The sequence below is a fragment of the Rhinolophus sinicus genome, chromosome 15 (assembly GCF_057876585.1).
Source record: "Rhinolophus sinicus isolate RSI-liver-muscle chromosome 15, RSI-T2T, whole genome shotgun sequence".
Classification (NCBI taxonomy): domain Eukaryota; kingdom Metazoa; phylum Chordata; class Mammalia; order Chiroptera; family Rhinolophidae; genus Rhinolophus; species Rhinolophus sinicus.
Window position 1 is genome coordinate 85893427 of NC_142515.1, and position 24506 is coordinate 85917932.

Sequence of the window (24506 nt, forward strand, 5' to 3'; positions counted from 1 at the left end):
GAGCCCCGCCCCTCCCTGATTAAACCCCGCCCCTTGACCACAGCTCAAACACACCCTTCTGCGGCCTCAAATTGCCTTCAAAGGACCTGTACACAGAAGTCACGTCATTTTGACCCTAAACCTAAGGTTTCATCCCAACGTCTCCTTCTGAAACTGACCCTAGAGCACACCAGAACGAGGGCGTGCCAGACTCTCTGCCTCTCTCCTCATAGGCCAGCAGCTCCAATCCACCTGTCTAAGGCCCGGCTTTCTGACCTATCACTGAATCTACTTCCTCCCCCAGGACCTCCCAGATTCCTCAATTCAGGGCCGGGTCTGGGAGGCCTCAGAGTGTGTCTGGTTCCCTGGCCTGCCCTTGGTGGCTTCTCAAGAGAGCCAGGCCACCACATGAATGGACAAAGGAGTGTAGCAGGAATGGAAGTCGCAGTGGTGGATGAGGTGTGGTGTGAACAGTGCAGTCTGGTATGAGCATTAAAGCAGCTCAGTGACCTCTCTGCGAGGCCTCAGGTCAGGGGTCAGCTACAGTTGGTAGACCTTTCTGGGTCATCAATTCTATCACCCTCAAAAAAAAAAAAAAAAATACCCACATTAAGTCACACCTTGACCAGAGGCTTGGTAGTGGATTTTAATGGCTTTTGTTAGCGGCAGCAGCAAGAGAAGGGGGAGAGTTTGCCTCATCCCTGCAGGAGGGGGTTCAGGCTGGAAACCGGGCAGCCTGCCCTCAGCAGGTCTAGTCATCCTCTTTCCATTGGACAGAGGCCAGGAAGGTGCGGATTTCCATGGGCTGCAAAGTGACGCTGGCGGGGTCCAGCCGGGATGGAGAAGGCTTGGGTGTGGGGCCTAGGACAGTGCAGAGGAGTGAGGGGTGCAGACTTCCTCTGCCTCCCTGCCACCCCCATGCTCTCTCCCCTGGGCCTGAACAGAGTCCTGTCCCAGGGCCTCACTCCCAGACCCTTCAACTGCTTGCCAGGGTCTAGATATCACCCCCATATCCCCAAATCCCTCCCCTGTGCCTGGCCACCACCCTCACACACTCAAGCCCCACCTCAAGGACCATCAAGCCAACCCCAGGGATGATGGACAACCCCACCCTGGAACTAGACATTGACAGAGACACAAATTTTGTTCTTGGGACTGCACTCCAACCTCAAAAACCCAAGACCCACCGCTCGTTTGCTGGATCCACTTAAAACCCTTAAACACCTAAAGTGGATCTGAACACCGCCCCAGGCCCTCGAGCTGGACCTGGATCCTCCAACACGGCCCCCAGCTCCTGGCCCCCCAGGCAGGCCCCAACCTGTGCTCGGTGTCCACTGTAGCCTGGAGGCACTAGCCCGGAGTTGGTTGGCAGCCAGTGTAGTCTCCTTAAGGTCAGTGATGGTGAAAGTGGAGAACAGGTCCTGCAAGCAATGGATGGGCCAGGCTGAGTGGGGACAAAGCAGACCTTCCACTCTCCCCTCTCTCTTGTCTCCGTCCCACCTCTGCCCTCCTCACCCTCAAGTCCAAGGTCACCGGCGAGCTCAAGTTGCCGACCATATCCTCCCCTACAGCAAACTGGTGCTCAAAGCGCAGCAGCAGCATTTTCTGACCCCAGCGGGCCAGTGTGAGCAGGTGCACATTGGGCGGCAGTTCCCTGCGCAGCCCGGAGAACTGCGAAATAAGGGCGGGGATGGGGCGGGGCTAAGCCAGAGGGGCGAGGCCGAGCAGCGTGAGGGGCGGGGTTTATCTGTGGTCATGGGGGTGGGGGTGGGGGTTAACCTAGGAGCCAGGGGACTAAGCCAGGAAGGGGAGGACTGAGCCAATGATGGGGTAGGGCGGTGGCAGGTTGGAGGCGGCTCCGAGCCCGGAAAGGGCCAAACTGATCTGGCCTGAGACCCGGCTGAGGGCGGGGATGAAGCGCGGAGAGGCGGGGCTGGCCAAGGAGAGGCGTGGGACCCAACCTGGGGCAGTGGAGAGGGCGGGGCCGAGGTGAGGAAGGGAGGAGGGGCGGGAGCTGAGGCTGAGGACCCAGTCCGGACCCGAGGGAACTGGACCGGGACTCGGGGCTAGCTAGCTTATGGCCTCCCCAGGACGAGTTGGGGAGGGGCGAAGTGGGTCCGGCTAAGCCTAGGGAGACCCGACCCCACCCCAGGCTTCATCCGGGTCCTCTCTTCCTGCGAGGCCCTCCGCCTCTCACCTGCGTACTTGGGGCGACCCCCAGGTGGTAGGGGGCGCCACCACCTGGGGCCAGCACCACCTGCGGGGACAAGAGCTCCTTCTCCGACTGCAACCGGTGCCCGACAGCCGCAGTACTGGCCTTGTCCAACAGCACGAGATGGCGTCCTCGCACCCACGACCCCGACCCCTTCTCTAGCAGCGCCTCCCCAACTCCGCGTCCGTCGTCTCTCAGCAGCCTTCGGTGCACCTGCGGGGACAGAGGCCAGGAGAGGGTGAGGGCCCTCTGGCCAATTTCGGGGCCAGAAATTGAGTAAGGGCTTGTGGGAATTTCAAGAGAAGTTGAAGAGTGGGTGGAACAGATGAGGATGAAGGTCTGGTAGGGGGGACCCCAGCAGAAGTGCCGATCCGACTTAGCAGGAGACTAGGGCAGGGAGGTAAGGACCTAAGGGGGCATGGATAGGGCAAGTCAGGACCCGGAGGGGGCGTCTGGATGGGGATTGGATAAAAGTGTGGAGTAACTTCACATAGAAACGGAGGTCTCAGCTTACTGGGACCCCAAACGGAGGAGTGCACCTAGCAAAGAACTGGCATAGAAACCAGCTTCAAAGTCCAGCCGGAAGCCAGGGCGGGAACTGGTGGGAGAACCCTAGCTTAGATGGGGTATGGGCCACTCACCATGAGCTCTATGGAGCCATCTTTCAGGCTGCTGCCCCCCTGGGAGCGATCGGTCAGCACGGTCAGCTGCATGTTCCCATCCTGGGGGGCGATAGATGAGAGTGAGAGGGCTCGCTGCCAGCCAGCCCCGACCCCCAGGCAGGCCCCATAGAGGAGGACACTGCCGGAGACAGTTGGGAGTTGGGGAAAGCTAGGAATGAGAGGTAACCTCCACTCTGTAGAGGAGTGTCAGGAAGATGAGGGGAGCGCGATAGGGGAGGGGGTACCGTGATGTAAATACGGCTGTTGACTGGATAGTAGTTTCCTGCCACTGGCTCAGTCTGGTTCAGCTCCCAGGTGGGGCGATAATCCCGCCTGGGGAGGTGGAGGTAGGGTCAGACCTGGGGTCCAGCTCCCCTTTCCCAGCTCACCCACTCTCACTCCTCCTTCATCCTCTCCCTCCCACTCATAGGGTCAGCAGATGCCCCCACTACCCATGGACCCCCCTCAGCATCAGAGACCACCCTTCCACGCCCCCAACCACCCCCACCTCCTCTCCAGGATCTCTCGGCCATTGCTGTCTGTAAAGAACAGTCCTTTTGTCTCCAGCGCAGTGTCAAAGCGGCTGATGACTTCCTTCCCCCAGCCGTCACTATACCAATGGAATGGTAAGGCTGTGAGGCTCACCTACCTCCACTCTGCCCCTGCCCCCAGCCCCCAGTCCCAGCCTGTACCACTCACCCCACAGGTATTGGTCCCACCGTCCACTCCAGCTCCAGGTGCCGCTGTCCCGGGTACAGGCGAACCACCTGGGAACACCAGGCTGAGAAGTTCTGGTGCACCTCCTGCACCAAGGCCGTCTGTAGGCACATGGGGGTGGAGCATAGGTGTGAGTCCCCACCCGAGCAAAGGTGAACCCTACAAATGTCCACCCCTGCCATGAACCTCTCAAAGGCCTCCATCAGGGTCAACCCCACTAATAGCATGAGAACACCACCCACCTTCCCCACCTGCCTAGGTGTGATGCCCATACTTTCCACCTCAGTCGTTGCCACATAATTCTTGAGTGTGGCAGACATGCTTGCTGCCCACCACTACCCCACCTCTCCTCTTTAGAATAGGATTCTAGCTGGGCACGTGGCAACCTGGAATAAAGATTATATTGTCTAGTCTTCTCTGAGGGTAGTGTGACTATGTCTTCCCAGTGGAAAGTGATCAGAGTGGTGTGAATAATGTTCTTGCCCCTTTTCCTCTCCCATTAGTTCAAATGCAAATGTGATGACTGGAACTTGAGCACCTATCTTGGGTCATGATGTAGAAGCTGAATGTTGAGGAAAGCAGAGCAATGAGATAGAAGGGGCCGGGATGACTGTGCATCCACCCCACCTACCCTGGATGACCCAGCCAGACTTTCTGTTTGATAAAAAGAAACTTCTGTCTTGTTTTAAGCACAGTTCATTTGAATAACTCTATTACACTGGGCAAAACTGTATCCTAACCCATGTATGCAGACGTTCACCACAAAGGGAGTCCTATCAAAGGTGTGTCTTGCCATTACCTTCCCCATTCCCACCCTAAAAGAAAATGTCAACAAGAGGCCCCGGGAAACCCCACAAACCTGAGCCCCTCTTCCCAGCCAGATGCATGCTCAGATATCCACCCTAAGTGAGAATTACCCAAGCCCTATCCAAGCATGAACTCTGGATATAATCCCATCCTAGCACAGATCTTTGGTGAACTCAAGTAGCCCCACCTGGCTCTCTGCATTCATGGGACAAGTGGGAACACCCCACCCCCAGTTTCAAAAGCTAAGTATAATCCTGACACCCAGAGCAGATGTGAATGCCTTTGTGTGCCACAGTATGACTGATGAATATCAGCTCTGTGGAAGAATCCTCAAGCCCTCCCCTCAGGTCTTAGCCCTCTGATCTGACAGGGACGGAAACCTTCCCCCCACCCCACACACCACCCTCCCAGGCTCCACAGACACCCCCAATGCCCACTTATCAATGCCAGCCCCTGACCTTCACCACGCGGGTTTGAGCCCAGTGGTTCATGAGCAGTGGTTCCTGTTGGTTGGGTCTGAAGATGTAGGCACCTGAGACCTGGGTGCTTAGGTTGTTGCCTGTACTGGCATTGTACCTGGGGCCAGGACAGGTGAGCATCAGGTAAGGGACCTCAGCTCCGCTTACGTCCCCTCCCTGGCCTGGTGGTCCTCCCTCACCAGTAGAAAGCTTGGCGAACTGGCAGCAGAAGGTCCTGGTCCAGGTTCTTCAACTCCACCAAGAGCCCTGTGTCAGGGTCAAACCTAGCCCGGAGGTGCTGGGCAGAAAAAGGTAGACAGACGTTAATGACCATCCCTTCAGCCAAGGACAGATTTATCCTTCCAGGGGTTCAGGAGAGAACCCTGGAGTCACCCTTCCCTCTCTCTCTCTCTCACTCCTCACACCTGACCCTAGTTGCAAATCCTAACAGCTCCCCCCTCTAACTTATCCTCAATCTGACCTCTTCTCACCACCTCCAAGGCCTTCCAGGACTAATGCAGTTGACCCCTTCCTGGTTTCTTGGCTGTCTAGTGTCAACCCTCAATAGCCGCCAGAGGGCGCCTGTGACACCTTAAATCTGATCTTAGCTGGTGGGGGTGGGAGGTTGCTTGTGCAACTGACAGAGGAACCCCAGTGCCAGGGTCCATAAGACTTTTAGAGAACCCTGAAAATTCATAAATTTTAATTTCCTTTAGAGCATTTGTGTCCGCTGCTCCGTGCCTGCCTGGATCCCTCTTCCCCCAAATGTCTTCCAAATGGCCACACGGCTCCCTCCCTCAGGTCTCTGATACACCTTCACTTAATTTGCAAACCCCTCCCACCATCAGCTTTGACATATCTGTCAAGTGTCACCCATGATCACACTGGGCCCTCACAACAGCCTCAGGAGAGGACACTGAGACTCAAAGGAAGGCGGTCACTGGACACAATGGAGGACAGGTGACGCGAGACCATGAACCCATGACCTGCTAACCTAGTCTATGCAGCTCACCATGACACCTCAAATTTGTCACTGGGGCAGAGAAGAGGGTCTGAGTGGGGTCTCACTTCATTTTGGATGGTCAAGATGCGGGACGAGGGCTTCTGGGATCCGGGCTGGGAGGTGTGAGCCTGTGGACTCCGGCCAGGCACCTGGGTTACTGAATAGATGCTGAAGCCAAGGGCAGGCACTGAGGCTGAGAAAAGCAGCTCCTGTATGTCTGAGCTGGGCATTGTCACCACCTCAGGTAAGGGAGGAGGGAAACTGAGTCAAGAGGCTATGCGTACATATATAGAAGCACACATACAGGGAAGGGTCACACTCCAGGAGGTGAAGGGGGCCCCAGGATGGGAAGAAGAAATTTAGGTGTTGGGTGGGGGGGATGGGGATGACAGAAATTATGAGTTAAAAGATTGCAGAGAAGATTTATAAGGTGGGGGATAAAAACCCCACTGGGAGGGTGGAGAGACTGGGAGGAGGGAGAAGTGAGGGAAGCGATCCTTGAGACAGGAGAGTGAGAGAAAGACATTCTTCGGAGAGGAAGAGGTTCGTGGGAAGAGGCTTTCCAGGATGAGGGGAATATTTATAAATAGGGAAAATATTCATGGGGAGATATTAAAGAGAGGTAGATACTCAGGTGAGGAATGTTCCCAAGGGGGTGTGGGATATTAAGGGGCAGAGGTGGGGAGATTCAGAGAAAGAAAAAGTACTGGGCAGAATGTATTCATGGAGGGCGGCAGATATCCATGAAGGCTAGGTACCCAAAAGAGGGAGGTATCCAAGGGGGGAGGTAGTTGTGGGAGGGGGGTGTTCATGGGAGTAATAGTCATCGAATGGGCTCACATCGCTGGGCACAACTGTGCCACTGGGGTCCTTCACAAGGAAAACGTGTTGGCTGACCGGAAGCCGCACCATCCAATCCACTTTCCGCCCCAAGGGGTTATAAATGGTCACCTGAAACTGGGATGGGAGGGTCAGAGTGGACATGGGTCACAGCAGGCCTTCTCGAAAACCACCCACCAAGCACAACAATGACCCTGGGTGATCCAAGCCCCCATGTGGTGCACAGGTGTCCGTCCAGCCCCAGCTTACAGCTCCCCACATGATCTGGTTCAAAGCGATCCTCCAAAATTATTCGGCTACGGGTCCCGCCTCCTCTTCGCCCCGCCCCACGGTTTCGCCTGCTCTCGACCCACCCACGGGACCTGCCTCCCGGCCCCGCCCCTCACCCCACCCCCGGCCCTGGACGCCGCTCACGCTCTGCGCGGTCTGGCTGAGCGGACAGACGCTGATGTTGAGGTTGCGGCAGAACGTGAACTTCTCCTTGGAGCCGCTGAGCCGCGAGAGCGCGTTGCTCAAGAGAACCTGGGGAAGAGCGTAAAGCCGTGGGTCCGCTCTGGACGCCTCGTAGGGCATCCCAGGTCCCGCCCCCATGAGCTCACAGACTCCGCCCTGCTGCCTCGTCTCCGCCCCTCCTGCCACAAGCCCTGCCCCACGAGTCCTTCTAGATTCCACCCCACTGCCTTCGACCACGCCCCTTCCTATTCGCTCCAGGCCTCGCCCCACGCACCTCGCAGGGTCCCCAGCCTGCTGCCAGCTGGCGCGCATAATCATCAGCCACGTGCTGCTGGGAGGTCCCACTGACTGCGTCGTGGTGCTGGAGCACAGCCATTGCCTCGTCTGCAGGCAGGCGATGGGAAGTTGGGTGGGGTCTCTGCAGGACTCTGGGCCCCGACCCCAAGGAGATGCAAAATGTTATGTGCAGGGGTGGGCAGGGTTTTCTTAGGGGCTTTCAGAAGGGACTCAAGGAGGTAGCGTGATCCAGTGTCCAGGTTGAGCCCCGCCCCCAGCCCCTCACCGCCGGCCACCTACTGAGGGATGCGCTGTCTCCAGAGCCATAGGGTCCCACTTTGGCTGCAGGACCCACCAGCGCCTCCAGCTGATTGCACACCTGGGGGGCAGGGGTGTTGAGTCACAAGGTCTGTCGGGACCCGTAGGCCACCCCCTTGAGCCCAGCGCCCACCCACCTGCAGGAAGTTATAACTGAGGCGCTCATAGCGTTTGAGGGCCGGCCGGCTGGAAAAGAAGCCAGTCCAGAACTTGTGGGGGCCATCGGCATAGGGGAAGAAGTCATCCTGTTTCACCAACCTGCAGCAACAGAGGCATTGAGGGCAGGGTCACGACCCACAGGGCATGCCACCACCACCACCCCCAAGCTGCCCAGGCCCCACAAATACCAGGTGAGGTTGGCCTTGTTCAGCTCCCAGAGATAACAGGCTGGAGTGGAGTAGAGAACATTGACGCGGCTTCCGTTGGACTGCTGCTGGGGGAAGGTATGTGTGTGTGAGCCCACAGGAGTCTGCACCATTCCTGGGGGGCCCACAGGTGTGCAACACATACACACACACATACATTCATGCATTCAATGTGTTCAGATTCTCTTAATACACATTTTGAGTGCAAACCAATAACCGAGTGTGAAAATGTATTTTGGCCAAAGCTAAATATTACCTGCCTGGAAAGAATTTCAGAGATGCAAGAATAAACCTGAAATTTTAGTAAACTTTTTAAATAATTTCAATTTTATTACTAAAAACTTTCATGAAAAAAACTATGACATAGAGGACAGAAATAATAATTTCTCAGTATTATCAGGTTATTGCCAAATGACACAATTATTATAATGAATGGAGGCTCGCTTTCCACCGAGGGAGGTACAGGAACAAGGTGACCTCTTCTGTAAGGAAAAATGTTCGTTCTGCTTGTATCGTGTCCCCAGTGCCTGGTACACAGTAGGTGCTCATTAAACACTTTAGTGAATGAAGAGAAATGTGTGGGACCACATGCCTTTATGTGCATACACACGTCTACCCTTCTGCACTCAGCCACATATACAGACCCACACACACTCTGTATTCACTCAGCAGTCACTCGATTCTTCAGTGTGCTCCAGATCACAGACAATCTAGAACCAGAAGCCCACCCACTCTCATGGAATTCACAGCCAAGTGCAGGAGAGAGACTGAACAGATAGTCAGTTGGCCTGGATATGGCATGACAGGTATTTGTGAAGACTCATGTGAGCACAGAGGAAAGAGCAAGAGCTCTGCCTGGGGTTTAGTGAAGGCTTCCTGGAGGAGGAGACATTGCAGCTGGTATCTTAAAGGAGAAGTAGAATGTTTTCAGCCCCAAATAATAATAAACAAAACCACCATAATATTTATTATTCATCTGGCACTGTTGTAACTGATCTGTGTAAATGAACTCATTAAACTCTCATCAAGAGCCCTATCGAGCCCTATCATCTGGGAACCATTATGCCCATTTTCTAAATAAGAAAACTAAGGCACTGAGTGCTTAACATTTCTCAAGGTCACAGAGCCAGTAAGTGGCAGAGCCAGGATTTGAATTGAGAGACTCCCATTTCCGGTAGAATGGAGTGAGCGAAGAAGCTGTCAGTGGCTGGAGAAACATCAAGAGCGTATGACATCCTGGCAGCCCAGGAACATGGTATTTGCAGGAGAAAGTAATCAAGGTGTTCAAGGCTCCTCAGGGGGATGGGGAGGACTGAAAAATGTCCTCTGGAAGGCCCTTGGTGAGAGCTGTTTTGGTGAAACAGCAGTGCAGGGAGAGAATGGAAGGTGAGGACGTGGAGATTGTGCTGGTAGGCAATTCTGAGGAAGGAAATGATGGGAAGGGGCATCTTAGATGGGAGAGGGGAGACAAGGTTCTGTGCTGATGGGAGAATGCCTGCCCACACAGCCACAGGCCACTTACAGGAGCCACACCAACACATCTGTAGTAGGCAGAAAAATGTCCATGTCCTAACACCCAGAACCTGTGACATGACAAACAGGAACTGAAGTTGCAGATGAAATTAAAGTTGTTAATCAGATGACCGTAAAATAGAGATTATTCTGGATTATCTGGGCAAGTCCAACATTCTCACAAGGGTTTTTAAAAGTGGAAGAGGGAAGTGAAAGTGAGTGAAACAGATGGGACAACAAAAGTAGAGTCAGCTTTGAAGATGAAGGAAGAGGGCCACAAGCCAAGGAATGTGCGTCGCCTCTCAAAGACGGACAAGGCGAGGAAACTTTCCACTGGAGTTTCCAGAAGGAATGCAGCTCTGCTGACATTTTCATTTTAGCCCAGTGAGATCCATGTTGGACTTCTGACCTACAGAACTGTAAGATAATATATTTCTGTTCTTTTAGCCACTAAGTTTGTGGTGATTTGTTATAGGAGCAAGAGAATTACTAAAATAGCACCCATAGCTCCTCGTCTGACCCAAGGCCCAGGGATACAAGCACACACATGCACACAGGGTGGGCACTCACCTGGGCATTGACCAGCCGGATGAGCTTGTCAAGATTCTTGAACCATATGTTGGCATTTTCATATTGGAAGTCTGAGCCCATGGTCATCACGGTGTGGTTGGTGCGATAGTACCGGCCCTGCAGGCAGAATGGAGTGTCCTCAGACCAGGTGTCCTGGCCACCCCTGTGTACAGCTGTGTCTTGGTATGTACGTGGTCAAGAATGTGGGTGCACAGTGGCGAGAGGGGAGGGGAGTGTGTGGGAGTGTGTCACGTGGGAACACAGGGACACAAATAACAGCCACAAGTTATTAATTCTCTTGAGCCCGCCACACAGACGAGGGTACTAAGGCACTGTGCCATTCTGTCTCATGACTATGGTGAGTGTGTGTGGTGGGGGAGTCCATATGCTTCTCATCGGGAATGTGCCAATCCAGAAGGAGGGTATGGTGAGGGTGAATGGAATGTTACCTTCCTCTGAGGATATGAGGTGTTAGGGAATGCAGGGGCTGTGGGAAGGGTCCTGTGCATTATGTATACCAGTCTCCCAGGTTCTGGACACTGGGGTTACCTGGGCTGTGGCTAACTGCAGGAAGTAATCGACCAGTTCCTTGGCGTTGTACTCAGGGCTGCGGGGGTCCTCCACCACAGGTTTGTCAGCACACAGCCCGTCCCAACACAGATTATCCGGCGGGTTGTACATGTTGGGGAGCACACCTGTGGGCCACACCAAGCTCAGGGGGTGGCCTAACGCCCTGGACCTGCCCTGGGGTCAAAGCCTGCCATACCCCACCCAAGTCGGACTTCACAATTTGTGGAGGCAAATACTGAGCCCTTGGTCATAAATTATTAAGAATATCAAAATGATGACAGCAGAGTGTAAAACCAAGCCTGGAGCCTTTCTGGGCATGGTTTTACACTCTGCACAGGTCACATGCCCTTGGAGGCGGCCCTGCCCACACCCATACCCACCCCCCACCCCCTTACTGGTGAAGAGGTCTGCAGCAGGGGGCTTCAGGCTGGCGCTGGCCCGCCATACCTGCTCCATCTCTAGCTTCTCCTTCCTCACCCACTTATCTTGATAATCCAGTCGCCCAAAGAACAAGCCGTCAAAGCCCATCTGGGAGCGGTGAGCAAGGAGGAGGGCGATAAGGAGGGGGATAGGAGGGGAGGATGAATAAGTGCCAAGCCCTCTCATCACCACCCGCCAGCCCCCTCAGTGTGGGAGGGGTGGGCCAGAGCACATAGAAAAAGCAAGTCTGAAACCACGGAGGACTCCAGCGCATTTTGAAGCTTGAGGAAGGGTCAGAACTAACGGCGAGAGAGCCGGGAGGGGGTGAGTCCAACGCTTGAACCCACGTCCACCTTCCCAAGCTCAGAAAGAGGGACTGACTCAAGGAGATCTTCCCCCTTCGGCAGGCTGAGAATGGAAGGGGTCAAGGTACAGGACAGGAAGCCGGTTGCAAAGCAGAGCAGGCCTCCACCTGCCACCCGGCTTGGGGAGGAGCCAGGATCCTAGCAAACGGGGCGAGGTCAAGGGAAGGGGAGAAGATCCAACTGGAGCGGGGTTAGTCTGGGCTGGGGCAGAGCAAGACCAAGGTCAGAAAGGAGTGGGATTCACAGTTCACTCCAACAGTCAGAGGGACAGGGGACACAGGGCCTAGTCTGTGTGAGCTTGCAGGGAAGAGCGGGGCTTGAGTGGCCGAGGGAGGAGTCAGAGCGAGTGAAGGGGCGGGTCCAAGACAGGTCTGTAAAGCACCTGAGCAAACAGCGAGGCCTGCTCCCGAGAATGGCCGAAGGGGTCGATGTGCCAGGCCACACGGGGGCGCCCGTCGTTGCCAAACGTGTCCTCCAGGAAACGCAGGCCGAGTGTCATCTGGTCTATGATGGCTCCGTAGTGGGTGGCCGCCTCGTCGTTCATCACCCAGCCACCGTTGGCAAACTCCAAGCGCCCTGTGCCGGGATGGGCAAAGTCTGAGCAAGTTGTCATGGCCAGGAGTGGAGCCGGGCTTGGCAATTCAGGTGGTGAGAAAACCTGCCTGCATGCCCAGCCCTGAAAAGAAAAGAGGGGTCTCTCCCAGGCCAGTGTAGCCAGATATGGGACACAGGGCCCCCCTTGCATAGCAGGCTTGCCAGAGGATCCACTGGAGGTGGGGCCTTGCAGGATGCATAGGAGTTCTCCAAATAAAGGGAAATTTCAGGAAGTCACATGCACGTACACACTGCACATGGCGTGATAAAATCTCAGAAGCCAGGGTGGAAAAAACAGAAGCTAAACTGAACTTCCTCTTTTCACTTCCTTGGGGCAGCTCACCCTGGCGCACCAGATTCCGCACAACTTCCTGTGTTGCATTTGTCTGTTGGTGCCACCAACGGGAGAAGAAGGCTATCTCCACATAAATGAAGCGGCGAGTGGGCTCTGCTAGCAGGGAGGAGATGACGGAGTCTAGGATGTACTGCACGCCTGCATGCTGGATGCCATTGTGGACTGTAAGCACAGGGGTAAGGCAATCAGGGACCAGCGAGCCAGGAGGACATTCAATGACACAGGAACCCACGCTGGACATTGTCCCCACCCTAATATCCAGGACCCAGAAAGGATCTGAAGGACTTGGAGGGACCACGGGAATCCCAGGGGTCAGTCCCCACCCTCTACTCACTGCCATAATAGTACTGGTCCACCGTCTTGAGCCAACCCACGTCATCATGTGTGTGGGCCACCAGATGCACGTTGAGCATGTCCGGCTGTACCGTGGGGCATGTCTGCACAGGGACCCCAAATACACACTCGCACACCCTGTCACTTACCCCAAGGTTAAGAGGCAGGCTGGGGTGGGACTGGTGGCAGGGCACAAGTTTTGATCTAGACGTAACTCAGAGAGGTGGGGACAGGCCCTCCCAGGGAGGACACACACAAACCGTGTTTCCCCGAAAATAAGACCTAACCAGTAAATAAGCCCTAGCATGATTTTTCAGGATGGCATCCCCTGAACATAAGCCCTAATGCGTCTTTTGGAGCACAACTTAATATAAGACCCAGTCTTATTTTCAGGGAAACACGGTAATTGTGCTCACACATACAGCTCCCTAATGGCACAACTCAGGGCAGCTCTCATTCACACCCTGAGGAAATCATATTAGTAGTAGTTGATGTTTAGTAAGCATTTGTAAATACCAAGCAGCCAGCCACCTTGTGAGGCGGAGACAGTATCATCTCCAGTTTTCAGATGAGAGCACTGAGATCAGAGAGGTGTAGTGACTGCCCCAAGTTCAAGCAGCCACAAGTTAAAGAGCCATGCTGGAACTCCAGGCAGGCTAACTTGAGAGTCCCAGCTCTCAACCAGCCTCCACCCGACCCTCATCCCACCCCACCCCCCCACACACACCCAATCACACAGTTAAGTACATGCAAAGTCCAAGCAAGGCGACCCACAGAAGCAGGGAGGCAGGTACAGGCAGCTCCGTTCTCAGACGCGAACAGCCAGACCTCTCACTGACACAAAGCTCACACTCAGACCACGCTGTCATATTAGCAACCACTCACTAGGCACCCACAGAACTGACCCTATTTGGCGTTTCCCTCCTGCTAGTGTACATTTCCGCTCGCGGGCCGCGCTCACCTTGTATCCTGCGGCCCGAGCGCCGGGAGCCAACAGCAACAAAAAAAGAAAGGAGAGAGACTGGAGCGGCGGCCGCAGCGCGCCGAAGCTCGTCCAGGACCCTACCGCGCCCCGGCCGCCGCCAGCACGGACCCCCGAAGGCCGCGCGTTGGTGCCCATCGTTCCGCAGCAGTCGCCACCACCACTGCCTCCAGCGGGTTCCCGGCCAAGGCGGGGTAAAAGTCCCGCCCCCAGAATCTGGCCTCGCCAATGAGGGCTTGGAGGGGCGGGGCTAGGACGCAGCTTGGCTTGTAAAGGGACTAAGGCCTTAGTTCTGGGTACCCCTGAGGGCACTGGCTGTGTCTCACCCTGTGGGTGATTGTTTGGCCCCGGGGGGACTTTAGCGTCTCGGCGCCTCCGTGTGGACCTAGAGTGCCTCTTTGTCCCCGTGGGCGTAGAGGTCTCAGATTTTCCTACCTGTACCTGTTTGCCTAGAAAGTATTAGAATATGTGCTTGGGATCCTAGGCTGTCTGATTGCCTTCAGGGCTAGTTAGGGTCCTGTTGGGACCTCGCTTGGCTAGGAGCAAGGGTTGATGAGAGGTCCTGTTCTGTCCAATGGGGATGTTGGGTAAAGGAACTGCCCTTGGAGTGCTGGGGATGGGAAGCATCCATCCAGCCTGGTTGGGAGGATTACTGGTGTTAGTACATACAGACCCAGGGAAAAGCTCTGAGACTGAAAATCTACCTCCATAAGCAGAGGGCAAGAAAAGACCTAAGAAACAGCTTGGCCACTCCAGTCTGGTAATTAATGGAGCTTATTAAGGGCAATTTACATATGAGGCGTGTCTTGGGCAGCTGCAAAATGAAATGGATCCCTGCACCACTTGGCAGGTGCCAAAGAATTATATAGGGTAAAGGGGGGTGGGACAGTACTAGTACATGAATGCTATCAGGTATGGAAAATTATTTCACATGCTTGACCAGGTCAGGACAACCTGTTCCAGGAACCAGCACACAGCAGGAGGTAGGGGAGGAGTGCCGATGCATATCAGAATGAACACCAAATACGATCAGTCTCTAAGGGAAATTTTCAGTAAGCAATTTCCCCCTTCTAGCTCAGGTCCAGCTCTCAGGTCCAGCAGTAGTCACGTCAGGGAACAGTCTCTCCTCCACAGTGGGATAGGACTCAGTCTTTCAGCCTTTCCCAGTCCATGCCAATCCATCTATTCACTGACACTGGCCCGTTTCTTTGATAAGAAAATCAAAGCCCAGATTCCTCAGGTCAGTAGGACGATCTGCTGAGTTGCCAGAGGTGAGGCGGTCACTCTCCTGTCTCCAGCAGCTGACTTAAGGCACGAGGCTTGTGAAAAAGCAAGTGAACAACCAGAAGGCTCCACCCCAGGCCTGAGTAAGTGGAGGAATTGGAGCCCTTCCCCTCACTGGGAATGTACCCACAATGCACAGGAGAGGTCTCAGAACAGCTACAACACAAAACTTTATTATTAACTGGTTTTAACAAGAAAACAAGTGGGTACCCCTAGAAATATGGAGAGCATCTCCCCAGCAGCAGGCAGGGTGGGGAAGGAAAGCAGAAGGGGTAGGCCTAAGGTATTCCCCTCTCTGCCTCAGTAGAAATGGGATCCCAGAGAAACGGCCAGGTTCCTTCCATCCAGCTGCAGACCCTACGACCACCTCAGCCAGGGAAGCCCAGGACAGCATCTGAGGACAGGAGGCTGAGCAGCCATAGACCAGGCCTGGGTGGGAGGTGGACAGAGGGCTCCAAGATGTGACCCCTCTACAATGACATCACCAGGGGGGCGTCATGGGCTGAGGGTTCTGCAGATATGACATCACCACAGCAGAGATGGACAACCTAAGACGGGAGAGAGAGGTGTCAGTCAGGATGGGTAGGCTTGAATCTCCTCTCCCCTTACTCAGGAGTTCCCCCCTTCTCTAAGCCCAGCCTCACATGAAGCTACTCATCATTTGCTTCGTGTCCTCAGAGCTCCGGGAATTGGCGAAGCTGATGAAGGAGCAGTAGACAGCGACCCAAGCGCACCACTTCAGCTGGGAAAAGGTAGGTGGATGGGTGGGTTAGGTCAGAGGAAGACAAGGGGAATTCCCAGGCACCAGTTCCAACCCACTGGTTTCAATGGGAGCAGCTTGGACCTTGCCTCCCCAGGAGTCCCTCAGTCCCACCCAACCCCTCATAGCCTACTCCAGGTACAGTTTCTGGTCCTACTCTCTGGCTTACGCCTCTGACCACACCAAGTCCCCTCAGAGCTAAGAAGTCTAGCCTTTGACATATCCCATCATGCTAAAGACTCCACCCCTTCTCCACCAGCCCCCTCCAAGTTGCTTTACAGTCTGGCCTCACACTCAGACCGACGTCCCAAGTAGCAACTCTGACCCGGATCCCTGGCTTCCCCCACGGCTGTTTTTCTCAGTCCAACATCACCCCAACCCCGCCCCCTCAGCGCCCGCCCAGCTTCATTCCGAACCCGCTCCCGGCTCATAGGCGGAGCTACGCGGACTGAAACAGCCCCGCCCACCTTGAGCATAAGGCCGCACATGCTGAAGATCATGCCCAGCAGGTTCATGTAGTCCGGTGTCGGGTCGTCCAAGGCCGGGTTACATTCGCTCGGTGGGGGCTTGTACCTGCGGCAGGGTCAGGGGCACTGATGTCCGTCCCCTGGGATGGACAAGCGCTTCCCTGGGCCCGGACCCACAACCCGAGCCCCGTTCCCATGACACTGAGGTCCTCACCTCAGCACTTTGTTCGGCCTCCGTGGATCCGACATATTGTTCGTGGACATGGCGACTCAGGTCACGCCTCTTCCGCTGCGGAAACAGCAGCTTCCGGCGTGGAAACGGAGGGTGGTTTTTACAGTAACACCCGCAGCCCTCGTGGGCCAGGAATCCCCCAGTCGAGAAAGAGAATTAGAAGCAGCCAAAAAATACTTACTGGAAGCAGGAAGTGGGGAAAGAAACCTGGAAGCAGCTTTTAGTGTTCCTTATCTGTGTTCCCAAAATGCCGAAATTTTGAGCCCGGAAGTGGGGAACAGGAAGTAGACCACGGAGGACAATAATAAGGTTACACCCAAATGTGTACGGCTGGAAAACCTTGGTGCAGACCGATATAGGGCGGCGAGGAAGGGATCCAAGAGCAATGGCTTTTCCTGAGCCAAAGCCGCGAGGCCCGGAGCTGCCGCAAAAAAGGTTGAAGACGCTGGACTGCAGGCAGGGAGCGGTGCGAGCCGTGCGATTTAATGGTGAGCGCCCTCATCTTCATTCCGGGTTTTCCTCCCGCCTCCTGAGGTCGGCGGCCCGGTAACCCCCCGCGTGGTCTTCCTCAGTGGATGGCAATTACTGCTTGACTTGCGGCAGCGACAAGACCCTGAAGCTGTGGAACCCGCTGCGAGGGACGCTGCTGCGGACGTACAGCGGCCACGGCTACGAGGTGCTAGACGCCGCCGGGTGAGTCGGGGGCCAGGCCGTGATCAGGGCACTGAGGCGGGCATCGGAGGTCAACCCTGACCTTCCCTCCTCTGCCCTCTAGTTCCTTTGACAACAGCAATCTCTGCTCTGGTGGCGGGGATAAGGCAGTGGTGCTGTGGGACGTGGCATCGGGCCAGGTCGTACGTAAATTCCGGGGCCACGCAGGGGTAAGTACAAGCAAGAAGAGGCCTCATTAGAGCGCGGATGGCGGAGGGGACACGCATTAGCGTGTAGGTGGTGACAGGGACCACACACACCACCGTTACATTGCATGGCCCGGCATTCACCAACCCCTGTCCTTGCAGTTCCCCCAAAACCTTACACCTTCGCTATCCCTAGTCTTTGTCCTTGCTTTAACCTGCGCTGGGAACCTTGCCTTTATCCCAATCCTTCGAAGTCCAGCCTCCTCTGAGTGGCAGTTGCTGTTTTTCAGAAGGTGAACACGGTGCAGTTTAATGAAGAGGCCACTATCATCCTGTCTGGTGAGTCAGGGGCCTAGGCAGGGGAACCCAGGGTGCTGCCCTTTCCTCCACACCTGACCTCACCTTCATGCTGGCCTCACAGGCTCTATCGATTCCACTATCCGCTGCTGGGACTGCCGATCTCGGAGACCTGAGCCAGTGCAGAAGCTCGACGAAGCCAGAGATGGCGTATCCAGTGTGAAGGTGTCAGACCACGAGGTCCTGGCAGGGTGAGTGGAGCCAGGACCTGGCCCCTCCCCAGGTGCCACTGGGGATCATAGTTGCCTCTGTGCCTCACCTTACTGTGGCTCCTAAGGCCCTGCACAGTCTGATCCCTGCTGATCTCTCAGCTTTTATTCATTCCTAGTCTCATTTCAGGTAAATATGCCAAGCATGCTCCCATCCCAGGACCTTTGCAATTGCTCTTCCTCTGCCTGGACTGCCATCCTACTACTTCCAACTGTATTTGAGCAGTTTCCGCGGGCCACTTTTTTAGTGAAAGCATATAGCAGCGAACAAGACAGGGAAATAAATAAGGAAAAATCCCTGCCCACATTGGGTTGATAATCTAGGTGCAGGAAACAAACAATTAAAAAAAAAAAAAAACTTCTATGCAGGGCTGCCCAAGTGTTGTCAACCCAAGGGAGTGCCATTCCCACTGTGGTGGGAGTTTGGACTGCCCAGCCTGTTGACTGGCTATGTTCCCACATATCTGCCCTTGGACTCCATCCATAAGGGGTTGGGTCCTTCTCATCTTTTGAGTCCCAGTTCAGATGTCACCTTAGGGAGGCCTTCCTAGGTTACCCTGAGTCAATGAGGCTACATGATGGCAGAAATTGCTACTGACTTGGTCCCAGCTTTCCAAGCCCACAGAGAAGATGCTCAGTACATATCAGAAACAGATGGAGTGGACTCTGATTGGCCCCTAGGTCTGAGTCTCAAAGCCAGTGCCTCAGAATTCCACTCATGGATTCACTTCAATGCATGTTTTCCATGGCTGCGTAATTTCCATGGCTGGCCCTGAGGGAATATGACAGTGAGGGGTATGTAGGAAGGACAGGGCCAGCCTTGCCCAGGGCCCTGGCCGGGTGAAAGGGTACAGGAACACTGAGGGTACCTGGAGCCATGGTCTCACTGGCCTGTCAAGGCTTAAGCTAGATCCACCCTTTCTTGCAGCTCCGTGGACGGCCGGGTTAGGCGCTATGACCTGAGGATGGGACAACTGTTCTCAGACTACGTGGGCAGTGAGTGGTCGGACTGTGTGGGAGGCAGGGGAGGCGGGGACAGCAAAGGGCCCCAGCCTCACTGGCCTGCCCACTTCTCCCTTCCCTTCAGGCCCCATCACCTGTACCTGTTTCAGCCGGGATGGGCAGTGCACCCTGGTGTCCAGCCTGGACTCCACCTTGCGGCTTCTAGACAAGGACACGGGGGAGCTCCTGGGGGAGTGAGTCCTTGGGGTCATGGGGCCCCTCCGCCCACCTCTGCCCCTGGTAAGGCCCAAGCCCCACTGATCCTACCTACCCCCAGGTACACGGGCCATAAGAACCAGAAGTACAAGCTGGACTGCTGCCTGAGCGAGCGTGACACACACGTGGTCAGCTGCTCTGAGGATGGGAAGGTGTTCTTCTGGGACCTGGTGGAGGTAAGCCTCCCCACCCCCACGCCATACCAGGGCCCCTACCCTGTCCCCACTTTGTCCTTAACTCATTCACTCCCAGACCTGCAAAAGAGAGTGCCACTAGAACCAGGAGCTCAAAGGAGTGAGTGAGAAGACAGGAAGGGCATTCCCAGCAAAGGGAACAGTATGTGCTAAGGCTTGGAGGTATGGCATGCATTTCAGGAAATAGAGGCAGTTCGGGATGGTAGTAGCAGCAGCAGGATCCAGGTCAGGCAGGGCCACCGATGCCAGGCTGACACTGAGACCCTAGGGGAGAAGGAGCAGACAGCAGCAGCTGAGCCCAGGGGAAGCGAGGCTGTAGTTCAGAAAACCTAATACCTCTGAGTATCCCTGTGGTTTCCAATCCCAACCACCGAGTGCCCTGTCCTGGTGGAGGCATCCGCAGGGAACAGACTGGCTGGGCTTAGAAGGGTCAGGGGTGGGGAGCCTTAGGAAAGGAGACATGGGTACTGGGGCTTGGCCAGGGGAAATAAGCCCCCTAAGGGGCTGGCATGAACTGGGGCATCCTGGGGACTCAAGGGGCCAGCTCTCACTCGGGGAACTAAGAAAGTGCCAGTATTCTACCTACTCGAGGGTTCAGTAGACCAGAAGTCACCTGAGAGGACATTTCAGGGTGGAGAAAGGAACCGTGGCCTGCTTGAGAAACCATTTATGTGGCACTGCATCTGCAGGGTGATGAAGTTTGAGGTGCAAACACTGAGGCTGCCAAGTGAGAGCCTCAATGGCGGCCATGGGGGAGGGAAGCTGAAAGCCAGACATAAGGGGCTCAGAACAAGGTGGTGGTGATGAAAGTGGAGACTAATGGGTGGCCTCTGGACATGGGCTAAAGGCAGAACCAAAAGGATTTACTGATAAAGGGATGTGAGGTATGAGAGAGAAAGACTCCCAAGAGTTTGGCCTGAGCACCTGAAAGGATGGAGCCACCTAGGGGCACAGTTTTGGATTTGCAGCGTCTGGAAAGCCATGAGAGGCAGGTAGCTGAAGGTCAGGGGATAGGGGCTCACTAACTGCTCCCCACCCCTTTGCTCCACAGGGTGCCCTGGCACTGGCCCTGCCTGTGGGTCCCGGTGTGGTACAGTCACTGGCCTACCACCCCACGGAGCCCTGCCTGCTGACCGCCATGGGGGGCAGCGTCCAGTGCTGGCGGGAAGAGGCCTACGAGGCAGAGAGTGACACAGGCTGAAGCCAGGGGACCCACCACCACCACGGACACAGACACAGGCGCAGGACCGCTGAGAACATTTATTGTAGACATGCTGCTGCCCAAGGAGTTGGAGAGGGGTTGGGTCTGCAAACTAATAGAGGCAGGGAGACTTCCCTGGGGCTGCAGCTGTTTAGTCCTTATTCTTCTTGGGCATGAAAGCATCTACCTTCTGGGCAAAGGTTTCAGCCACGAGCAGGGGGAAGACCAGGGAGGCGTCAGCATAGACCTGAGGACAGGACCCAGGAGTTCAGAGGGAGCTGCTCCCAACTCTAACTGCAAGAGACCTTGGAACCCAACCACCTCTCCACCCACCTTGGTCTCCACCCTGGTCCGGGCCCCATTTGTTCCCCCCATAGCAGCCACAAGGCGCCTGTGAGCACCTGAGTCACAGCTTGGGCAACGCCGTGCCCAAGCCTGCGGGCTGTCCCTCACCTTGACAGGCTGTGCGTGCACCCGAATTTTGCCCCAAGACACAGCTTCATCCGGCCGGGCACCAGAGTCGGAGCCGTCAAACTCCTGGGCTGTGTTGATGTAAACAGCATAGTCGGCTCCATTCCGCTGTAGGGAGGGGAAGGGCAGGCGGTCAGCCAGGATGGACAAACACAGACACACACATATGGCACTGCAGCTAGAGAGACTGAGCCATTTGTCCTGGATGAAGGAGGGCCCTTTGGTGGCCCCTCCCAGCAAGGGAGGAGCCCCAACATGAATGCCTAGGTAGAGTGAGGGGTTAGAAGGTTGCTGGGCAGATGGGCAGTGTTGCCCCAGACCCACCTCCTAGGTAGCAACAATATTCCCACATCTGCTGAGGGAGCTACTCCCAGCTCTACCTTCAAAAGACCTCTGCACCCCCTTGGTCTCCACCCTGGTCTTGGCCCCATTTGTCCTGTCCCCCCCCCCCCAGTCACCACAGGGCGCCCGTGAGCACCTGAGTGGCAGCTCTCAAGGCCCTGCAACTCCTGCCTGTCACCTTCCCACTTCACCTCCCACTCTCCCCTTCACAGTCTTTTTAGCTGTACCTTGATTTACTTCAGGCATCTCAGCCTTTGCACTGGCTGTTCCCTCTGCTGGGAACTCTTCCCTGAGGCAACCACGTGGCTCACGGGAGGCACCTACCAAAAACCTGCTCACGGGTCACATTTCCCAGAAAGCTTTCCCTTTTTTGAACAGTACCCCCTTTTTCTTGCCATCTTGTCATCCCTCATTTTTCTCTATGGCAATAACCACCACCTGATTTGATGTCAGTCCAAGGAGGGCAGGAATCCTGTCCTGTCTAGCCCATAGCTGTGTCCCTAGCACGTGGCATAAGCCTAGGACACAGCCATCTCTGCACAGCAGGCCCAAGTGCCACCCCCACACTAGGGCCCAGGTGCTCGTCCCTGCTTACCATGAGGTTGGCATTGGCGATGTGGTGCTTGACCACTCCCCCGCCGAGGATGATCATGCCCGAGTGCTTGGCAAAGATGGCCTGGGTGTTGATGAGCCTCAGGTCTAGGGAAGAGCGCTGTGGTCAGGCCCTGGGCCCAGCCAGCCCTCCTCCCCTGCTCCTCTGGCCCCAGCGCCTCACCCTCCACAATGTCCAGGACCAGGCCTGGGTTCTTGTAGGAATGGAAGAAGATCATGTCGCCCAGCGAGCCATCTGTGAGCGCTGGGCTCAACACGGGGATGTGGTTCTGGCAGAGGGCAGGACAGTGGTGGGAGTCAGCACCCAGTGCAGGCATTCCCTCCCTCTGCCTGGTTCTAGGCGAGGTGCTTAACTGCTCTGGGCCTCAGTTTCCTTGAATCTAAAATGATGGTAACAGTATCTCCAACACAGAGGCGTGTGTGAGAAAACACACATAAAATATGTAGGACCAAGCCTGACACAAAGAATGGGAGCTCTTGTTACTTTTCTGATTGCTGGGCCTCATAGCCTCTGAGGAGCAGGGGACCCTATACCAGGAGGGTTGCTAAGCACTGCCCCAACTATTCCCAGGATATCAGGACTATACTCAGCAGCTGTGTGACCTCAAACTGCCTAACCTCTCTGGGTCTGAACTTCCTGGTCTGAGAGTGCAGGTGATGAGAACAGCATTGACTCCTCAGGTGGCTGTGAAGATGAAACAAGTTAACAGAGGCCAAGGCCTGGCGTCTTTGCCCCCACCCAGCCCCTCACCTTCTGGGCCCAGTAATACACCGAATCTGGGTTGTTGATCTCCTTGCCTAGCCGGGCGATCATCTTGGAAGGTGTCCACTTCACACCCTAGGAGGAGATACCAGCTTCAGCCAGCGGTGCTTCCCCTGACTCACCATGCTGGCCCCCCAGGTTGCTCCAGCCCCACCTCTGTGTTCTGCTCCAACACCATCTGGTCCAGAATGGGCATCAGCCAGTCCTCAAACTTGCAATAATTGTCATTGGGCACGAGCAGGTTCCCGATCCTGGGGTCAGGAGGCAGATGGGCATCAGGCCCCAGGACCCTCAGCTCAGCTCCCCTGCCCAGCACCACTCAGGGTTTCCCACCTGTTGATCCCGTTCTCACGTAGCTCCTTCCCCCTGAGGCTAAACTCGCCCAGGTATGTGGGTGCCAGGCACTTGATGAGATCTTCCTCCACGCCCCCAGCTGTAGTCACCAAAACATCCACCTGCAGTCACAAAGCAGTTACATTGGCCCAGAAACGGGGGCCCTGCCTTCATTCCAGGCAGGACTCCTACCTCCCAACTTTCATCTAGTAACCTTGCAGGAAGCTCTGCTGCGAAACAAAACTCAATCCTGTCCCACTGCTTAAAATTGACTCATACTTCCCAATCTCACTAAAATGACCAAAAATCGTGTTGTCCATTTAGACCCAGAGAGGCCTAGACAACAGCCCCAGTGGCTCCCCACCATGTTGTGCTGAACGAGGTAACGGATGGTCTCACGGATCCCTGAACTGATGAGGTTGGATGTGTAGCCGAGGAAAATGGTACAGGAAGTGAGTGGGCGGCGGCTCTGGGTCAGGTCTGCGTGCTGGTCTTCATCCTGCGGCAGAGGCTCCAACTTCTTCTCTATCTACATGTAAGGGTGGGGTCGAGTTAACCTCAGGACCCAAACTCCAGCCCAAGGACCCTGGTGGTTTTCAGAATCAGACTCTACCCCCAGTCCCTGCCCACTCAGGGAAACGGGACCTCTTCTACCTGGAACCAGGAAACAGGCGACCCCTCTGCAGGTTCCATCCCTTTCACAGCCCAGCGCTCAGGGCACACGGTCACGCTTTGCCCCCATCCGGAGTCAGAAAGCATCTTAGCAGGACCCAGCCCCCTTCCCCGCTGGGAAAAGCAAATCCAAGGCCCCGCCCTGACTTAGGCTCCTTTTCCAATTCGTCCCTCAAACTCACCGTCTTGTGTCAGGCTCCGCCCATTCCAGGGCATTCACACGTAGCTAGTCCCAACCCAGAATCAGTGCCCATCACCTCAGGATACTAGGATGTCGCTGCTGGGTGGCAACGTCCCCTTCCCAGCACAGAAACAGCCGCCCCGACTAGGCCCCACCTCTCTCCAACTATTGGGCCACCCCATCGAAGGACACGCCTCCTTCCCCAGGGGAGCCCCGCCCTCCCAGCTACCGTACTGCGTTGGTGCTGGGAGAAGCCAAACCCCCCTCTACCCAGGAAGTCCCGCCCCCGGCCTCACCATGGCGTTGACTTGCTGCACCGCGCGCCCGAAGTTGGTGGCCTGGAAACCAGTGGTGCCGAAGGCCTCCAGCAGCGCGCGGTAGTCCACGCCACGGTTAAAGTCGTAGCCCCGGACCTGGGCGCTCTCGAACGGCAGCGCCGAGCTGGGCTTCAGCACAGCAGCCCGCGCCGCCGCGGGCGCCTCCTCCTCCGGGGAATTCTCCATGCACCTGCGGCCGCGCTCTCAGATCAGTGCAGCCCCAGGCCAGGCCTCCAATGGCTTCC

The 24506-nt window shown here is 55.7% G+C and overlaps 4 protein-coding genes across 9 annotated transcripts; 1 reads left to right on the top strand and 3 right to left on the bottom strand.

The window, feature by feature from the left end:
• Nucleotides 1-611: 611 nt before the first annotated feature.
• Nucleotides 612-13991, bottom strand: MAN2B1 (mannosidase alpha class 2B member 1). 2 transcript variants are annotated; one of them, XM_019746176.3, is made up of 24 exons: nucleotides 13771-13991; nucleotides 12811-12913; nucleotides 12465-12638; nucleotides 11910-12103; nucleotides 11138-11270; nucleotides 10722-10867; nucleotides 10173-10289; nucleotides 8073-8155; nucleotides 7863-7983; nucleotides 7708-7786; nucleotides 7406-7515; nucleotides 7093-7200; nucleotides 6679-6795; nucleotides 5904-6077; nucleotides 5036-5133; nucleotides 4836-4953; nucleotides 3553-3671; nucleotides 3362-3463; nucleotides 3099-3186; nucleotides 2833-2913; nucleotides 2177-2404; nucleotides 1495-1650; nucleotides 1298-1400; nucleotides 612-840 (listed from the first exon to the last, which is right to left on the bottom strand). In XM_019746176.3, the coding sequence occupies exons 1-24, from the start codon at nucleotides 13927-13929 to the stop codon at nucleotides 731-733; spliced, it is 3021 nt and encodes a 1006-aa protein (XP_019601735.3). In that variant the 5' UTR covers nucleotides 13930-13991; the 3' UTR covers nucleotides 612-730. The 2 variants fall into 2 exon arrangements, with proteins under 2 accessions (XP_019601735.3, XP_019601734.3); XM_019746175.3 differs by having other exon boundaries at nucleotides 8073-8158.
• A 1236-nt stretch (nucleotides 13992-15227) lies between these two features.
• On the bottom strand, nucleotides 15228-16664 carry WDR83OS (WD repeat domain 83 opposite strand). Its single transcript, XM_019746190.3, has 4 exons — nucleotides 16517-16664; nucleotides 16303-16408; nucleotides 15720-15817; nucleotides 15228-15623 (listed from the first exon to the last, which is right to left on the bottom strand). Exons 1-4 carry the CDS (start codon nucleotides 16564-16566, stop codon nucleotides 15557-15559), a joined length of 321 nt encoding a protein of 106 aa, XP_019601749.1. The 5' UTR covers nucleotides 16567-16664; the 3' UTR covers nucleotides 15228-15556.
• WDR83 (WD repeat domain 83) lies at nucleotides 16626-20716 on the top strand. Its single transcript, XM_019746189.2, has 9 exons — nucleotides 16626-17022; nucleotides 17107-17227; nucleotides 17310-17415; nucleotides 17682-17730; nucleotides 17813-17939; nucleotides 18886-18953; nucleotides 19045-19153; nucleotides 19237-19351; nucleotides 20421-20716. Exons 1-9 carry the CDS (start codon nucleotides 16920-16922, stop codon nucleotides 20568-20570), a joined length of 948 nt encoding a protein of 315 aa, XP_019601748.1. The 5' UTR covers nucleotides 16626-16919; the 3' UTR covers nucleotides 20571-20716.
• On the bottom strand, nucleotides 20612-24447 carry DHPS (deoxyhypusine synthase). 5 transcript variants are annotated; one of them, XM_019746185.2, is made up of 9 exons: nucleotides 24241-24447; nucleotides 23456-23620; nucleotides 23092-23213; nucleotides 22913-23009; nucleotides 22747-22833; nucleotides 22159-22264; nucleotides 21979-22082; nucleotides 21024-21149; nucleotides 20612-20817 (listed from the first exon to the last, which is right to left on the bottom strand). In XM_019746185.2, the coding sequence occupies exons 1-9, from the start codon at nucleotides 24445-24447 to the stop codon at nucleotides 20722-20724; spliced, it is 1110 nt and encodes a 369-aa protein (XP_019601744.1). In that variant the 3' UTR covers nucleotides 20612-20721. The 5 variants fall into 5 exon arrangements, 4 of the variants coding, with proteins under 4 accessions (XP_019601744.1, XP_074194145.1, XP_088648540.1 ...); XM_074338044.2 differs by lacking the exon at nucleotides 24241-24447 and adding an exon at nucleotides 23946-24084; XM_088792414.1 differs by lacking the exon at nucleotides 24241-24447 and adding an exon at nucleotides 23746-23894.
• Nucleotides 24448-24506: the final 59 nt, after the last annotated feature.

Coding starts and splice junctions, on each gene's coding strand:
- WDR83OS (XM_019746190.3), bottom strand. CDS start 16,566: ATGTCCACGAACAATATGTCGGATCCACGGAGGCCGAACAAAGTGCTG. Junction 16,409..16,516: donor AGGCCGAACAAAGTGCTGAG/GTGAGGACCTCA, acceptor ACCCTGCCGCAG/GTACAAGCCCCCACCGAGCG. Junction 15,624..15,719: donor CAAATGATGAGTAGCTTCAT/GTGAGGCTGGGC, acceptor CTCCCGTCTTAG/GTTGTCCATCTCTGCTGTGG.
- DHPS (XM_019746185.2), bottom strand. CDS start 24,447: ATGGAGAATTCCCCGGAGGAGGAGGCGCCCGCGGCGGCGCGGGCTGCT. Junction 23,621..24,240: donor TGCAGCAAGTCAACGCCATG/GTGAGGCCGGGG, acceptor CCTTACATGTAG/ATAGAGAAGAAGTTGGAGCC. Junction 23,010..23,091: donor CGTGAGAACGGGATCAACAG/GTGGGAAACCCT, acceptor TCCTGACCCCAG/GATCGGGAACCTGCTCGTGC.
- MAN2B1 (XM_019746175.3), bottom strand. CDS start 13,929: ATGGGCACCAACGCGCGGCCTTCGGGGGTCCGTGCTGGCGGCGGCCGG. Junction 6,078..6,678: donor GCACAGTTGTGCCCAGCGAT/GTGAGCCCATTC, acceptor CCCTTACCTGAG/GTGGTGACAATGCCCAGCTC. Junction 3,464..3,552: donor GTGGGACCAATACCTGTGGG/GTGAGTGGTACA, acceptor CCATTGGTATAG/TGACGGCTGGGGGAAGGAAG.
- WDR83 (XM_019746189.2), top strand. CDS start 16,920: ATGGCTTTTCCTGAGCCAAAGCCGCGAGGCCCGGAGCTGCCGCAAAAA. Junction 17,023..17,106: donor GCGAGCCGTGCGATTTAATG/GTGAGCGCCCTC, acceptor GGTCTTCCTCAG/TGGATGGCAATTACTGCTTG. Junction 19,154..19,236: donor ACGGGGGAGCTCCTGGGGGA/GTGAGTCCTTGG, acceptor ACCTACCCCCAG/GTACACGGGCCATAAGAACC.